Genomic DNA, 18190 nt, shown 5'->3' with positions numbered 1-18190 from the left:
ATATATGCATATCGAGTCAAATGATCAACCAAAAGATGCAATTTTTTTGTTGTTGATCGAGAGCCGCCAAACCTATCTTCGATTCGCAAGGGAATAGACCAGAATGCAGAGTTTATATCAAATGTTGAAAAGTACTTACAGTTTCTGGTTTTTATCACTAAGTCCTCAATTAATGGAAACGGTTGAGCCAGCGGTACCACTATTTTATTTAAATCTCTGAAATCAATACACAATCTGGTTTTTCTATTGTCTTCTTTTTTTGCAAGCTAAGGTTACCGGTGCTGCAAATGGACTGTATGATTCCTCTATCAGATCTCTTTAAAGTAATTTTCTTACTTGGTCTTCTATTTCTAACTTATCCTTTATTGAATATTTGTATGGCCTTTTACTACAGTATTTGTCCACTTTCAGATCAATGCGTGCATCGTAGTCTTTTACTGTTCCAATGTCATATTTATCTTTTGCAAAGCTTGATTTATATTTATCAATTAGTTTATTTATTTCAGATCTTTGTTGATTATTTAAATGACTCAAATCCATTGTAAACTCTTCTTCTTTGACATGTTCATTAAAATGTATAAAATTAAAGTTTCTTTTATCTTCATTATCATTACATTTATTTTTATTATATAGTTCCTCCTTTGCAAAATTATTTTCTGTTTTACGAGTCACTTCCAAATTTTCGTTTTGAATCAAATTAAATTATTTTATCATGTCTAGTCCAATTAGGAAATCATATTTAAAATATTTTCCATCTACAATATAAACATCAACTTTTTTTTCTATATCAAAATCTTTATATTTATTGTCGTCAAACCTTCCGTATTTTTAACACCATTAATTGTTATTAAATTGGCATTTTTTTCTCCTTTCTTTATTCTTAGTAATTTTGAATTTATTGAAGAAACATTAGAGCCTGAATCATATATACCAAATATGTCAATTTTTTTCCTAATGTTAGTTTGACTTTAATTAATGGTGTTATCATTCGTTTTTTTGCTCATTATTGCTCAATTCAACATCTAATATCGTATTGTTTACATTCTTATTATAGCTTCTCTTGTTTTCATAATTATCACTCTGTTGTGTAAATGTTTTTGCAAGGTTTAATTTTATTAGCTTTTACTTTTTTATAAAATATATATATTTTTTTTTTTCATATTATAATCATTTTTGTTAATTGTCTGCTCGTGTTTACCAATTTCATTATAAAGATTAGCAGTTGATATTATTGATTCCTTATCCATCTTGTATATTATATCATTGGGTAAGCCCATTACTATAAGATTTATCATTGTCTGTGTGTCTATTTCTTTATTTATTTCTAGTAATGATCTTTCCTTTTTTGTGGCATATTCCAGTAATGAACCTCCTTGATATTTAAATCTAAATGCATATTTAACTTGTGACCAACCTCTAATTCCATATGTCTCACAGAAATTAGTTTTCCATAATATGCATTCTGTATTTACTGTATATATTATTAACATACTGGTGTACCAATCTAAGCACTGTTTTTCAAGTAAATATTTTAAAATCTCAATTTTTTTCTGCATCTCTTAGTATCTCAAAACGTGTACTGATGTCTTTCCTGAAAATTTCTCTAGTAAAAATCTTTCTGCTATTTTTCCAAAATTTTTATCTTCTATTTTCGTGCTATAGTTACTACTCGATAACTTTATTTCATTATTAATTTCATCTAGATATTGGTCACCAAATTGTACATTTTCGCATTCATCCAAGTAATTTTTTTTAATTCTTTAGTTAATGGAATCCATACATTTTGTGTTTGATGTATTTGTTTCAATGAATTTTTAATTTTAGTAAAAACATCTAAAGTTGTTATGCCAGTGTGCTTATTTGTAGGTTTTAGATCATCCGTAGGTTTTAGATCATCCGTAATATCAAATAAATGTCTATCGGGTGTCTCTATTGATGTTATGCAGATCAGATTGGTTTTTTTATCTGATGCTGCTAATAATGCGAACGTGAATCGCAATTTTTCCATGTTTTTATTAATATATTTTTACTAAAAATGTCGTTTTATAAGACATTAGTTGATTACTTGAAATTGGAATCGGAAAATTATATGATGTGTTGCTCTGAAAAAACAAAGTTTTTATTAAACAATTTTTCTTTATACATTATGATACAAAAATAAATTATAAAAACCCTTAACCTACCTGAAAAAACAAAGAAACGACATTTAAAGTTATTTACCAATTCCTATACATAGAATTAAAATTAAATATTTCTTTTATATGTGACTATTATGGAGTGTCAAAAATCGTTTTATAAAACAATACATATTACTACTGCTATAGGAAAAAGGTACTATACAAATATACAAACTCAAAGGAATTTATTATATTTTTTTTTATGCATTTTCGGTGATAACTTCGTCGTTATGAATCAATTTTGAGTATTCTTTTTTTTTGGATAGGAGATCTCCCAAAGGTAAGGAATCCCATGATTAGGAAACCATGAAGGATCTGATGATGGAATCCCAGAGAAATCGAGGGAACCCTCGAAAATCGCAGTGACACTAGTGTGTTTTTGTAATTTTTTCGTCTATTTACTTTGTATTACTTGTTGATGTAATTGAAGTCGGTTTTTTTGTTTGCTAGCAAACACCATTATTAAATGCCACGGTAATTTTTCTTAAAAAACACCGTTTTATGGAATTTTACAGTTATATATAATGCCATTCTCTTAATTTGTCATTTCACAAGAACATAGATTAAAAATATTAGAAAATTAAAAAGAATATTTGACTTGTTTGCAGATGACGAAGGAGTACAAGACGGAGTCGTCGCTTAGGTTTAGTTATTAAGGAACCTTAAGTTAAAATTTGTAAAAATAAATTTATAATTTAAGTACTTTGTGTGTTTCCTTACGTAAACCTGAATTCCTCTTATATTGAATATAATTCTGTGATACAAAATTGATTTCGTATAAGTTCTTTTAGAAAGAAAGAAAGAAAGAAAGAAAAGTTCTTTATTGGCCATTATCATTTAAAATATTAATATTACAATTAAGTTAGAAGGCCAACCAGGTCTCTGCCTCAGCATTGCTTAGCAGCAAATTGTTACTGCTAAGGCGCTGCTCTTCCGTCAGAGCCTGCATCGGCGACTTCAGACGCCAAACGCCACAAGAACATAATGTGCTTAATAAAAAGAGAATATAAAATAAAAATCAACGAAAGATAGACACGTAAAAAAAAAAAAACTTAATAATGAGAAAAAAAAAATAACAGAAGTAACAATAAAAATATTTCAGAAAAAAAGAAAAGAAATATATAATAATATAACAGTCATACAGCCTGACTAGACTCACACAAAAGATGCTCACTCATATTTAACAGTCAAAGTCAATGTCAATAATATACTTATAGTAAATAATTAAAGAGATATATATGTAATACATAAAATAAATAATAACATTAAATCAATAAAATAAATAAATAAATAAATACGAAAACGTATACGGAGTGCAAGCTTCTGTCAAGGCTGTCACCAAAAACGCACACGTCCAGAGCGACAACCCGCTAACGCGAGAAAATGTCACGTCACTGTCATCAAATAAGAGTTACGACGACATATTTTGTACAAAAAATTGTTGTATTTTTGCAACGTGGTCGTGACGTGGACAATAGAATTATATGTCATGACGTGGCAGTGGTTATAGAGCGTAGTAGGGACCAGTCAAGGAGTGCAAACCCCCCGAAAACCGAGACAAAGTCCGCCCCGGCAAGTCGCGTAGACCCGTAGGTAAGTTAGGTTTTTTGCCAAGTTAATAACTGTATCTTTATAAGACGTTTAAATGTGACTCTGGATTTTAGATCGCGCATTGCACATTTTAATAAATGATATGATAGCCATGAATTTATACATCTAATCCTAATTCGTAAATCTTAATAATTCTTTTTGAATTTCAATAAGTAACTTATTTGGATTATACCCAGTGCCATTAAAGGGTAAAATTGTATCAAGTCTGATTACATGGTAAAAAATTTCGCAAGCAGATAAGTACAGAACTTTAATTCCATAAGTTTTACACGTAAAGAGAATGAATTTTTATAGCAGGGTAGGCGCTCTCGTTCAAGCAGGCACCTGCACCACATCCTCAGGAACGCTAAAGATCAGGAACATGTTATCGTCCTGTCTATCAACGTTGTGGAGGATCCACCTATCCACTCTTGCCCACTTGTTTTGGAACCGCAGCGCACGTCCCACCATCCAGATGTCCGGTTGTTCACCTCGCAGCAGGACGCCGCAGCGGACCAGCTTGACGAGGTCGCGCTGTCGCTTGACCGTCAGTCTAGCACCCGTGGACAAGGTGAGCTTCGAGACTATACGCGTGAGCTATCCTACGGTATCGTGGTTCTCACACCATTGGTCGGTCGTGGCAGGTCGGTGCATGGGACGTACTTCCATTTCCTGAATTCGTCTTCGTCTTCGTCTTCGTCTTCGTCTTCGTCTTCGTCTTCGTCTTCGTCTTCGTCTTCGTCTTCGTCTTCGTCTTCGTCTTCGTCTTCGTCTTCGTCTTCGTCTTCGTCTTCGTCTTCGTCTTCGTCTTCGTCTTCGTCTTCGTCTTCGTCTTCGTCTTCGTCTTCGTCTTCGTCTTCGTCTTCGTCTTCGTCTTCGTCTTCGTCTTCGTCTTCGTCTTCGTCTTCGTCTTCGTCTTCGTCTTCGTCTTCGTCTTCGTCTTCGTCTTCGTCTTCGTCTTCGTCTTCGTCTTCGTCTTCGTCTTCGTCTTCGTCTTCGTCTTCGTCTTCGTCTTCGTCTTCGTCTTCGTCTTCGTCTTCGTCTTCGTCTTCGTCTTCGTCTTCGTCTTCGTCTTCGTCTTCGTCTTCGTCTTCGTCTTCGTCTTCGTCTTCGTCTTCGTCTTCGTCTTCGTCTTCGTCTTCGTCTTCGTCTTCGTCTTCGTCTTCGTCTTCGTCTTCGTCTTCGTCTTCGTCTTCGTCTTCGTCTTCGTCTTCGTCTTCGTCTTCGTCTTCGTCTTCGTCTTCGTCTTCGTCTTCGTCTTCGTCTTCGTCTTCGTCTTCGTCTTCGTCTTCGTCTTCGTCTTCGTCTTCGTCTTCGTCTTCGTCTTCGTCTTCGTCTTCGTCTTCGTCTTCGTCTTCGTCTTCGTCTTCGTCTTCGTCTTCGTCTTCGTCTTCGTCTTCGTCTTCGTCTTCGTCTTCGTCTTCGTCTTCGTCTTCGTCTTCGTCTTCGTCTTCGTCTTCGTCTTCGTCTTCGTCTTCGTCTTCGTCTTCGTCTTCGTCTTCGTCTTCGTCTTCGTCTTCGTCTTCGTCTTCGTCTTCGTCTTCGTCTTCGTCTTCGTCTTCGTCTTCGTCTTCGTCTTCGTCTTCGTCTTCGTCTTCGTCTTCGTCTTCGTCTTCGTCTTCGTCTTCGTCTTCGTCTTCGTCTTCGTCTTCGTCTTCGTCTTCGTCTTCGTCTTCGTCTTCGTCTTCGTCTTCGTCTTCGTCTTCGTCTTCGTCTTCGTCTTCGTCTTCGTCTTCGTCTTCGTCTTCGTCTTCGTCTTCGTCTTCGTCTTCGTCTTCGTCTTCGTCTTCGTCTTCGTCTTCGTCTTCGTCTTCGTCTTCGTCTTCGTCTTCGTCTTCGTCTTCGTCTTCGTCTTCGTCTTCGTCTTCGTCTTCGTCTTCGTCTTCGTCTTCGTCTTCGTCTTCGTCTTCGTCTTCGTCTTCGTCTTCGTCTTCGTCTTCGTCTTCGTCTTCGTCTTCGTCTTCGTCTTCGTCTTCGTCTTCGTCTTCGTCTTCGTCTTCGTCTTCGTCTTCGTCTTCGTCTTCGTCTTCGTCTTCGTCTTCGTCTTCGTCTTCGTCTTCGTCTTCGTCTTCGTCTTCGTCTTCGTCTTCGTCTTCGTCTTCGTCTTCGTCTTCGTCTTCGTCTTCGTCTTCGTCTTCGTCTTCGTCTTCGTCTTCGTCTTCGTCTTCGTCTTCGTCTTCGTCTTCGTCTTCGTCTTCGTCTTCGTCTTCGTCTTCGTCTTTCGTCTTCGTCTTCGTCTTCGTCTTCGTCTTTCGTCTTCGTCTTCGTCTTCGTCTTCGTCTTCGTCTTTCGTCTTCGTCTTCGTCTTCGTCTTCGTCTTCGTCTTCGTCTTCGTCTTCGTCTTCGTCTTTCGTCTTCGTCTTCGTCTTTCGTCTTCGTCTTTCGTCTTTCGTCTTCGTCTTTCGTCTTTCGTCTTCGTCTTTCGTCTTCGTCTTCGTCTTCGTCTTCGTCTTTCGTCTTCGTCTTCGTCTTCGTCTTCGTCTTCGTCTTCGTCTTCGTCTTCGTCTTCGTCTTCGTCTTCGTCTTCGTCTTCGTCTTCGTCTTCGTCTTCGTCTTCGTCTTCGTCTTCGTCTTCGTCTTCGTCTTCGTCTTCGTCTTCGTTTTCGTCTTCGTCTTCGTCTTCGTCTTCGTCTTCGTCTTCGTCTTCGTCTTCGTCTTCGTCTTCGTCTTCGTCTTCGTCTTCGTCTTCGTCTTCGTCTTCGTCTTCGTCTTCGTCTTCGTCTTCGTCTTCGTCTTCGTCTTCGTCTTCGTCTTCGTCTTCGTCTTCGTCTTCGTCTTCGTCTTCGTCTTCGTCTTCGTCTTCGTCTTCGTCTTCGTCTTCGTCTTCGTCTTCGTCTTCGTCTTCGTCTTCGTCTTCGTCTTCGTCTTCGTCTTCGTCTTCGTCTTCGTCTTCGTCTTCGTCTTCGTCTTCGTCTTCGTCTTCGTCTTCGTCTTCGTCTTCGTCTTCGTCTTCGTCTTCGTCTTCGTCTTCGTCTTCGTCTTCGTCTTCGTCTTCGTCTTCGTCTTCGTCTTCGTCTTCGTCTTCGTCTTCGTCTTCGTCTTCGTCTTCGTCTTCGTCTTCGTCTTCGTCTTCGTCTTCGTCTTCGTCTTCGTCTTCGTCTTCGTCTTCGTCTTCGTCTTCGTCTTCGTCTTCGTCTTCGTCTTCGTCTTCGTCTTCGTCTTCGTCTTCGTCTTCGTCTTCGTCTTCGTCTTCGTCTTCGTCTTCGTCTTCGTCTTCGTCTTCGTCTTCGTCTTCGTCTTCGTCTTCGTCTTCGTCTTCGTCTTCGTCTTCGTCTTCGTCTTCGTCTTCGTCTTCGTCTTCGTCTTCGTCTTCGTCTTCGTCTTCGTCTTCGTCTTCGTCTTCGTCTTCGTCTTCGTCTTCGTCTTCGTCTTCGTCTTCGTCTTCGTCTTCGTCTTCGTCTTCGTCTTCGTCTTCGTCTTCGTCTTCGTCTTCGTCTTCGTCTTCGTCTCACGGCGGCCTCGACGGCGGTAGCGGCAACGGTGGCCTCGACGGCGGCGGCGGCCTCGACAGCGGCGGCAGCGATAGCGGCAACGGTGGCCTCGGTGGTAGCGGTAGCGGCGGCCTCGACGGCGGCGGTGGTATCGGCAGCGGTAGCCTGGGCGGCGGCGGCAGCGATAGCGGCAGCGGTAGCGGCAGCGGTGGCCTGGGCGGCGGCGGCAGCGATAGCGGCGGCGGTTGCGGCAGCAATAGCGGCAGCGGTGGCGGCGGCAGTGGCGGCGGCGGATGCCTCAGCAGCGGCAGCGGTGGCGGCGGCGGCGGCGGCGGCTTCGGTGACGGCAGCGGCAGCGGCGGCCTCGGCGGCCTCGGCGGTGGCGGTGGCGGCAGCGGCAGCGTCAGCGGCGGCGGCAGCGACTGGCGACACTTCTTGAGTCGCCGGCCCTGCCTAGTAAAATTATATATTAATATAATATGTAACAATTAATTCGTTAGCACAAATTAATTATTAAATGAGTCTTGGTTATGCTACTAGCAGGATACAACAAGTGCACCGTGCCAAGCCAGAGCCAAGACTGCCTAAGCCGCGGTTCCTCCGACCCTTTTATACGCGTCAGAATGACTCGAGTATAAAATGAGTGAGGGTAGATGAATATTGAACGATGTGCTAGGTGGCGTGATCGGTGCATGTGTTGTTTAAAAATCTCTTGCTAATTACCTGCGACAGCACAGGTGCCAATATACATAATAAAATTGGATTTATTTATACTATTAGTATACTTTAGTATTACTATTTTTTTAAATACTATAATACTGTTATCAAGTATTCAATAGTCGCTCAACGGTTATGACGTAGTTCATATTAATTTTTATGATATAGATTAGTATATACGTGTAATAATGTCTTAAATCAATATTTAATATTCTTCGTTTAATATTTGTCGGTGGAAAACCGCGTATTTAAGAAAAACACGTGGTCGGAAATGATTATTTTAATTATTGGATGATTGAAAACTATTTGATTATTAAATTAATGTCTTCGTGGACCCTAATCGGACTTCAGTAGACAATCTTCGATTAAAATTATAAAATTATGTTTGTAATTTATTAGGTTAAGATTTAATGTTTAAATGTTTTTAATTAATGAACGATATATTACTGAATTGATTATCTGCTTTGTAACTTCCTGAAGTAAGTACCTGTTTAGTTACTATTTATTTTTATGTAATGCTTTCGCTGTTTAAATTGCTAAATGATTAACGTTAAATTATTATTCTAATTTCAGAAGTCAATTCTATGTATATCTACTTTGATTTATTTGTAATATAATTTAATTTAATATTGTAACGATCCTAATGCGTGTACTCTCTCGACCAATAGGAATGCAGTACGACAATGTCTTGATGCAATATGCATTGGCGGGAAATCGAGTTGAGCGTATTTGGTAAAGAGAGCAGATTCCTTTTGGTATAAACTGGCGAACGATAGCCATTATTGAGTAGTGGAAACTCTGTCCATTTTCTGTGTGATTTTTGAGATAATATTTGAAGTTCTTGTTAAAAGTGAAATTTAAGCAATCGCCGATTTAGCTTTTCATATTACTTTTATTATTATGTTTTTCTGTGACGGTAGTTTAAAAATAAATTGTAATATACCAACGAGATCTATTATTCTTTATAGTAAATTGTAATTAAATCAAAAAAAGATGTTATCTTAATATATATAAACAGACTAATGTCTATGTGACGTAATAATTTATTAGACAATAGGTTCAAAAATAAATATTGTAGGTATACATATACAACTGTGTTTGTAAATACAAATTTTCGTTCCAGAATTCGAAGATCAGCACCGAAGAACAGTAGTACAAGGGCCGTGGGACACGGCCTACACAGGATGGCCGAGTGTTATCAAGTATTCAATAGTCGCCCAACGGTTATGACGTAGTTCATATTAATTGTTATGATATAGATTAGTATATACGTGTAATAATGTCTTTAATCAATATTTAACATTTTTATTTATATGTACATTCGTTTAATATTATAAATAAATCAAAAATTAGCTTTGATTTGATAAAATTGTATAAAAAGGGTAGATAATCATTTTAAGCATTCATTTTAGTATTCGAGTTGTTAACGACGTTACTCTGTTCAAAAATATAGACAGATTGTGATAATCGCCTTGGCTATTTAATTTACAAACCCACTACTGTTTTACATCTCGGAAGTGGGATTTTGACCAAAAATGTCTGGACCTTATTTGGATGATTTTGGAAAACGCAAACGAAAAACAATGAATTAAGCAGCTTGAAAGGTAGAAACAGTAATTTATTTTTTCTGACGGTGGTTGTAAAAAGAAATCGTACAAAAAACGATACGTTGCCCCCAGTGATGCGGAAGTGATCCCCAAATTTCAAACGGAGGACACCAATAGCAATGTTTATAGGCTGGGTGCACAAAGTAGAACAATTGGGCGACGTTTATGGCTGGGATCACACCGATCGAACATTTACTATGCAATTACGACTACGTGACTCCGCCCGAGAATGGTATGATGTTGCTGCAGACTGCATTTTCGCGATCGACTGATTACGTGGACAAATTAGAACGCATGTTGGCAAGGACAAAAGAATACAAAGAGACTATGACGAAGTATTACCATGAGAAATTGTCCGTAGTTAATCTCATGTATAATTCGTGGACTACCTCATGAATCGAGAGCCGACGCTAAAGCATACAGTTGTAATACTCCTGAACAATTATATTGTGGCTATTTATCATCATTGGAAAATTTCAAATTATATTGTGGCTATTTATCATCATTGGAAAATTTCAAACGAATGGAATCATACACTGTGGAGAAATTAACGTGGCAAAGAGGAACCAGTAATGGTGCGCTAGGGTCAACATCAGACCATCAGCTCCAGCCGAAGATGTGCTACACATGTCGGCGGCCGGGTCACGAAGCGCGGGACTGTAGACAACAACAGCACTGCGAAAACTGTCGCCGCAACGGGCACACTACTGCAGCCTGCTGGTTCGGCGCTGGGACATCGCGACCGCAATTGAAACAGGTTAGTCGTAGTAGAGTCTTACATATAACTTACGATATTTATGCTGATATTTATTATTAATGGTTAAGAGCATTAAATACTAATACCATTAAAGATCGATATCCCTTACCATAATATCGCAGATCATGTCATCCCGGTTTCGAAAAATGTGAGAGTTTCATTAAAGCTGAGTTTTGATTTGAGGATATGACAAGATTTATAAGAAAAAAATGTAAACTCTTGTTTACATTGCGCGGTTAGTAACGGCAACTATGTTAGGTTAGAGGATGAAATGCATCTAATCAACAAGCCAGTCAATACCTGTACATACGTTGCATGAGCATAACTTTGCTCCTTTTGCTAAAACGCGTAAGTGTAACACTTATATTCTAATTCTAGTAGTTATCAATGACAAATAGAGACGGCTATGTGATCAGGTCTACATATGATGATGATGATAGATGCCTATGTCCAGCAGTGGACTGTATAGGCTGTAATGATAATGATGTTCAGTAAGGTTTAATAATCAATTTAAAATATATATACTAAATGTACATATTACGAGCTATACTTATGCAATAAAATAAAACATATACATATAACGCTTGATTAAATTATACGTAGATAGTACGTATACATTATTATGTATTACATAGGCTAGATGCGCCTTTATTTTATGAGGTTAGATGCGCCTCCGGTTTACCTGGGCTAGATGCGCCTTCGGTTTACCTAGTCTACATGCGCCTATCTAGATGCGCCTTTATTTTATGAGGTTAGATGCGCCTCCGGTTTACCTGGGCTAGATGCGCCTTCGGTTTACCTAGTCTACATGCGCCTATAGATTATGAGGATAGATGCGCCTCCGGTTTACCTGGGCTAGATGCGCCTTCGGTTTACCTAGGCTAGAGGTGCCTATAGATTATGAGATTAGATGCGCCTCCAGTTTACATGGGCTAGATGCGCCTTCGGTTTGTAGATTGTTTTTTTTTAATTCAGTACATTTAATTTTAGCATTTTTATCAGTAAATAGCTGACCCAGTAAACGCTGTTTTGCCAAATTTAAATTTGATATTCTGAACTTCAAATGAAATAATCGCCTGTATGTTGCCGATGACTATAAAAATCTGTCCATCTGTCTTTTATATATATTAATATTATACAAGAGATTTAGTTACAAATTACGCTTATACTATTGTATTTTTGAGGTTATCATGAGCCAAGAAGACAAAATGAACAACATAGGACACCGTCGCAAGAACCCGTTGCCAGAACCCGTTGTCAGCATCGCGGTCTGCTGCCAAGGTACGAAGGGTTAACTCACCGCCGACATGGACGGTGAAAGGTATCGAACGCGCATCGAACACCAGTACCAGGTCAGAAATTTTGACTCGATCGTTGCCAGCGGAGACTATCGTTACGACACCCACGCCTAGCTTTAGTGTTGACATGTGATGAGACTTTTATCTCCTATTAAACAAACTGATACGCAGAAATCGAACTTACTTAGTGGTGATAACTTTAATAACGTCGTACCGGAGTTCGATCCCTCCAGTAAGACACAAAATGTCGAGATTTGGATTAGGAAGGTTAACGAATGTCCACAATTTATGGATGGAGCGGGGGGCAGACCGTACATTTTGCTTTGCAAAAGTTTGTTGGTTTGGCAAAAAAATGGTTTGAGGCTTTACCATCAGTTAATTACATTTGGGACGAATGGCAGATTAAACTTAAACTGGCGTTCCCTAGCGAGCAAAATTACGGTTAGCTTCTCGAAGAGATGCTGTCTCGCACCTCTAGGCACAGTGAGAATTTACGAGAGTATTTCTATGATAAGCTAACGCTATTAAACAGATGTGAAATTAGTGGTAGAAAAGCCGTAGACTGTATAATTCACGGTATTAATGATAAGTCTGTTAGAAATGGCGCCCAAGCCTTAAATTATAAGGAGCCGGAAGATCTTTTGAATTTTCTCAACTCTCAACGTCCTTATGATGATTTTCCTATTAGGAAACTTAATGACAATATTAGTAACAATCGATTTAATAACGCTTCAAATGGTGGTAGTAATAATAATAGCAATCTTATTTGTTTTAATTGTAAGGCGAAAAGTCATACTTACCCTAAGTGCCCGAAGCCCTTGGTCAAATGTCAAAAATGTCAAAGCGTAGGTCACCTTGAAACCACTTGTAGGTTAGCAATTTCGGAGAAATCGCTAGACCCCTTACTAATTTGTTGAAAAAGGAAGTTCCTTTTGAGTGGTGTGATGAGGCAAACCACGCGTTTAACTCAAAGCTGCTGAGAGAATTCAGAACAACTTCTGGTTCCCAAAATTACAGCGGTTCGTAAAAAAATCGAATCGTGTCTGCAATGTGCGTATAATAAAGAAATTTTTGTACGAATAATCAACAATGATACGAATGTTGTGATTTTTATGTGCACCATGAGGTTGCACATATTCGGATGGCCGAATGTTGTGATTTTTGTTAATTTAATTGTAATTTACGATAAAAAGATTGGATTATTTCATTAAAACTTATAATTATTTTTAATTTTACTATTAAACATTGTAAGAATCTGGCATCTAAATTAAATGTCATTTAAACCAATGGGAATCGATTACAGTGGCGGTATGTTAAGTGGGGATAATTTGTTGGTAAGCTAGAGGAAGGAACGGAGGATTCATTCTGGTTGCTGGATTTGAAGCGAGCACTAGTTCTGTCATTGGTTACTTAATCATATATTGTATATCCAATCAATTTAATTACTTATTCATATACTGTATATCCAATCAATTGTATTAAAAGATCAGTCAGTCAGAAAATGTGTTTAATTTCTTCACACGTGTATGGATTATGTCTGACGCGTTATTTTGTTTAAAAGTGTCTATTTGTCAGTCGTAAAAGGTCAGTTCGTATCGTATTTTGATCTTGCAGTAAAAATCCTTTTTACGTAAATTTGTTTGAAAATAACGCGTGATAGTCGCAGAACGGAGCATGAGTACACTTCCCGCAGCACCGGAATTAAGGTAGTCAGAAATAACAAAAATTTAACCTCTCATAAATTAATCTATCTGTGTAAAAACAATGATTAGTTTTGATATCTTTTAAGGAGAGAGATATAATAGATGTCATCTATAACTACTGCGGATCGGCAGATATGAGTATTAAGTGCTATCAGGTGTGTATGATAACAACGGGCACAGACAGTTTGAGGTGCTTGCTGAGGTTCAGTGAGGAGACTGGATTACATTAAGGCTTAAATAATGAAATAATTTCAATTATTACTTACAGGCACTTCTCAAAAGACACACAGAACTTTGCTCTACTGCAACGGAGCAAGCAGCTGTGCTTAGCCTCGTTACAAAGCTCCAAACAGTATTAGACAACTTGGTAGTCGCACCTGGAGATTTTGCAGCTTGCGTAAGTTAATATTATTTGAATAAAAGTTGTAACTATAATATCGCTGGCCCCGGGCAATAAAGCGGTATACGCCGGTTACACCCTTATTAATGTTATTTAATTTTTGGCTTCTCTGAGTATCAATCTATCACTCTTATTTTTTTCAGTTTTTTTTTATTAATATTTCGTTAGAATAAATGGCAATAACCGTTTTATTGCATGGATAATTCTCTTACGACTAAGCTATGTATTATTGCATTACTCTAAGAAAAATAACACAAAAAACCGGTGAACATCTTTACAGTAATTGTTAATGATCTTGCAATTAAAATAGTATCATCTATGAATTGTATTATACATTTTTTTAATTATTTCATTAAAAAATTATACGATTTGTTTTTAAAAATTTTTTTTAAAAGCTTAAATTGGTAAAAAAAATAGCTTTCATTTGACATATTGAACGTCTGTTTTGGATCACTGTACACTGCACTATAAACAAATTAGCTTCTTTTATTTCTCCTGTAAAATTTGATTTTTGATATTACCGCTTTATTGCCCGGGGACAGCGATATGTAGTATAGTTTGATCGGACAACTAAAGACACCGCATCACATATGATAAATTAGGTTCCATTGCTAATGATAAAAGTTACGTGTTATTACTTGGTTATATGGGATCATTTAAGTATTACGTAAATATCTAAGTGTACTCCAACGCCATCTATCAAAAATTGAGAAAAAGTCGTCGATAGACTAACATAAGACTAAATTAATAACGTCGAAAGACTAATAAATTGTTTTCTAATAGCGATAGATGGCGCTAGTTTATTTACCATTTTGATATTGTTTTTTTTTTTAATGACGTAGCCTGGGGCCTGGGGTTCTAGATAGTTTTTACATCGGTAATATTTATTTATTATTTCTGAACAGATTAAAAATATATCAATGTTAACGTATGCACAGGGAGAGGGTAGGGTTTTGCTGACTTTCGCTGACAAAAGGAAGGAGGAGGTTAAAAATTATTAAATTCTGCTTACGTAATACTTGAAATTACATACATATATATGAATACATATTGTATTGAAATTATATATATATTACATATAAAATAAAGTTGTATATGTATATATATATGTATATATATTTACGAAGTCTTTGCTCACGTGTACATATTTTACTAATGTATTTGAAATGCCTATCAACAGCAATTTAATATTTGTATGAGTTTGTTTTTTATTTATTTCAATTAAGCTAGGACTTATTTTTAGCCGGCTTCAAAAATAGGAGGAGTTTGTCAATTTGACTGTATTTTTTATGTATGTCACCTCAGAAATTTTTACTGGGCGAAGCGTGTACCTATGTTTGTAATTAACATTTCCTCTCCATTCCATTTTGAGATGCTATTGCCACTGCTCCGTAGTCTTTGCACTGAGAATTCACACATTTTGAGTATAGTAGTAAAGAAACGGCTCCGTTCTAATAATATGTATTTATGAGAAACACAAAAATTGCTTGCGCTGCAATTCATGCCATTTAGCTAATTCCTATAACAAATTCAGTTTACAAAAAAAATACTCAATTTCATCATACCCTACTTTTCTTATCTGTACGTATACTAATGGTACCATACAAGAGATGTGTTTTTTTTTTAACCGAGTTATGTATACCGAGACCGATATTTACTTATTTGTATTTGGGAAACAATACAATATAACACAAAGTAAAGAAAAACAACAACAAGATAGTGCATAAACCAGTCAAGTTTCCACTAACAAACTAACACATATAATAAACAGAGCGCAAATATTAAAATAACAAAGTTTATAATTAGAAATAAAATATCTAAAACAAGAAACACAATACAAATACGAAATTAAAATTAAATTATAATCAAAATCCCGCAGGCCCCAGGAGCCTTGGTTATCATTCTCATCAACAAGAACAAAACATTGCTTGAAAGTATTATTTAGCTGTGATCTTCTGAATATATTTTTTTCAATTCCAAAAACAATATATAGCGTTTGTCGGCACCTGCGCTGTCGTAGGCAATTAGCAAGGAATTTATAAACAACAGATGCACCAGTCACGCCACCTAGCACATCGTTCGATACTCACCTACCCTCACTCATTCTATTACTCGAGTCATTCTGACGTTTATAAAACGATCGATGCAACGGTGGGAAAGGCAGTCTTGGCTCAAGCTTGGCACGGTGCACTTGTTGTATCCTGCTAGTTAAGATGCTTTGGATAATTAATTTGTGCAAATGAATTAATTGTCACATAATATTATATTACGATCTATAGTTGGTAATTAATAACTATGTTACCTTACATCATAATTAACCAGTGACCTCATACTTATATTCATACTCTAAGTTTTTTTTTTTTATCAAAACCCCCGCATAAGTAAATTGTGTGTTTAATATTATTTGTTAAAATTTAAATTCGAATAAATTTTTATTATTATTTATTATTGTTATTACTAATTTTAGCAATTGGAGGAGGTTCGTCAAGTCGGTTCTTACAAAAAAGGAACGATGATGGCGGGCAAGAATGTCGCCGCCGATATAGTGGTCATCATGAAGACTTTACCACTTTGCCCACTAAAGAGGCTGTGGAGGGGCTGTCAAATAAAGTAAGTTATATTCAAACCTGCGATAATTCGAACCTCTCTATAATTCAAAGTCATCACGAGTTCTCTACAAAATCTCTTGATATTTCGAAATAAATCAATACATTTTTATATACTTGGTAATTCGAACGAATAATTGTGTTTGCTCGCAAAAGAAAAAAAAACCGACTTCAATTACATCGACGAGTAATATAACGTAGATCGACGAAAAAATAGTCTAGTAACTACGCGTTATCAAAGATTACTCAAAAAGTAGTTATCAGATCTCGATAAAATTTATATGTGACCACATGATAAACATCGGCTTTTGATTAAATTAAAAATTATTAAAATCGGTATACCCAGTAAAAAGTTATTGCGGATTTTCGAGAATTTCCCTCGATTTCTCTGGGATCCCATCATCAGATCCTGGTTTCCTTATCATGGTACCAAACTAGGGATATCCTCTTTCCAACAAAAAAAGAATTATCAAAATCGGTACATCTAGTAGAAAGTTATGCGGTATAATACAACGTAGGTCCACGAAAAAAGCGTCAAGTAAAAACGCATTATTAGATATAACTCGAAAAGTAGTTGTTAGATCTCAAATAAATTTAAATGGGACAAATTGACACACACCACCTTTCGATTGAAACAAAATTTGTCGAAATCGGTCCACCCGGTCAAAAGTTCTGATGTAACATTCAAATTGAGAACCTCCTCCTTTTTTGGAAGTCTTCATCGGCGTCAAACACTCCACAATTCAAAGTTGCAAAAAGAAATAAACAAAAAGTTTGTAAGTATATTTCGAGACAAGTTCAAACTTGTACGTAGATGTATCATCATACACGAGTCTTTGTTTTTATTATGATTAGGTTGACACACACTTCCGCACGAATTGGTTTGTTTAGTTATGTTTCAGTTACTGTTACTCTTTCGTTGTATACAGATTAAAAGTTTGTATTAGTTATGAGTCCTAAAAAGTCAGTGTTGTGAGTCAGTGTTGTCAGCTGTAACGGATTCGATCCTCGCTCACGATAGATATTTGTATTCGCCATATAGATGTTTGTCATAGTCTGGCTGTTTGTGATTGTGTATTGTGTGTTTCCAGACCCCGCCACAGGGGAAAATTATTTTTTATTTAAGTGTTCATTATTTTATGTTATTATAATGAAATTGTAGTAAATTAGAATGCAGTGTTCAAATTGACCAGTTGAAGTAAGCCATTTTTAAACAACAAACTAAAATAATAAATATTTCAATTCAAGTTTTTAAACTTTCACTTGAGTCGATGGGACTTGCCAGAATGTTTTATCAAGATCTTAAATGGTCTCCAGGTTAACGAAGAGCTCAATAAGCGCATGCGAGCCGAGGGTCTGGCGCCGGTGACTCGCCAGTGTAACGAGCGTGGCTTCACCGTGACTGACCGCAGTCGCTGCTGTCAGAGTTCTGGTCACCACTCTGCACCAGAATCTTCGTGAATTGGAACCTGAGGTAAGACTGACCTCCTACGTGCCATTTTTAAAGAGATAAGTAGAGTGAACCGCGTTCGCAACCGTTAGTATTCTGGTCGCCATTCTGCACCAGAATCTTCGAAAATTGGAACCTGAGGTAAAGCTGACCTCCTACGTGCCATTTGGAATCCGGCTATAGCGGAAGCCAAGGGACCGGTGATATTCATCATTATCGTTATCATTACAGCCTATACAGTCCACTGCTGGACATAGGCCTCCACAAATTCACGCCAAAAATAACGTGAAATCATGTGTTTTGCCCATAGCCACCACGCTGGGCAGGCGGGTTGGTGACCGCAGTACTGGCTTTATCGCACCGAAGACGCTGCTGCCCGTCTTCGGCCTGTGCATTTCAAAGCCAGCAGTTGGATGGCTATCCCGCCATCGGTCGGCTTTTAAGTTCCAAGGTG

At 37.3% G+C, this 18190-nt stretch overlaps 1 protein-coding gene across 1 annotated transcript; it reads right to left on the bottom strand.

Moving 5' to 3' along the window:
- Positions 1-4100: 4100 nt before the first annotated feature.
- Positions 4101-8695, bottom strand: LOC123667300 (antifreeze protein Maxi-like). Its single transcript, XM_045601253.1, has 3 exons — positions 8569-8695; positions 7220-7647; positions 4101-4343 (listed from the first exon to the last, which is right to left on the bottom strand). Exons 1-3 carry the CDS (start codon positions 8693-8695, stop codon positions 4101-4103), a joined length of 798 nt encoding a protein of 265 aa, XP_045457209.1.
- Between the last annotated feature and the right edge of the window lie 9495 nt (positions 8696-18190).

This window comes from Melitaea cinxia, chromosome 27 (genome assembly GCF_905220565.1).
Source record: "Melitaea cinxia chromosome 27, ilMelCinx1.1, whole genome shotgun sequence".
NCBI classification, from domain to species: Eukaryota; Metazoa; Arthropoda; class Insecta; order Lepidoptera; family Nymphalidae; genus Melitaea; species Melitaea cinxia.
Note: the sequence above shows the minus strand (reverse complement) of the source record. Positions and strands in the feature narration are given on the sequence as shown.

Bases quoted from the DNA above. Each gene is read 5' to 3' on its own strand.
- LOC123667300 (XM_045601253.1), bottom strand. From the start codon at position 8,695: ATGGCTATCGTTCGCCAGTTTATACCAAAAGGAATCTGCTCTCTTTAC. The intron at 7,648-8,568 runs GTACACGCATTA...TTTACTAGGCAG, and splicing joins CATTCCTATTGGTCGAGAGA to GGCCGGCGACTCAAGAAGTG. The intron at 4,344-7,219 runs GTGAGACGAAGA...ATAGTCTCGAAG, and splicing joins CTACCGCCGTCGAGGCCGCC to CTCACCTTGTCCACGGGTGC.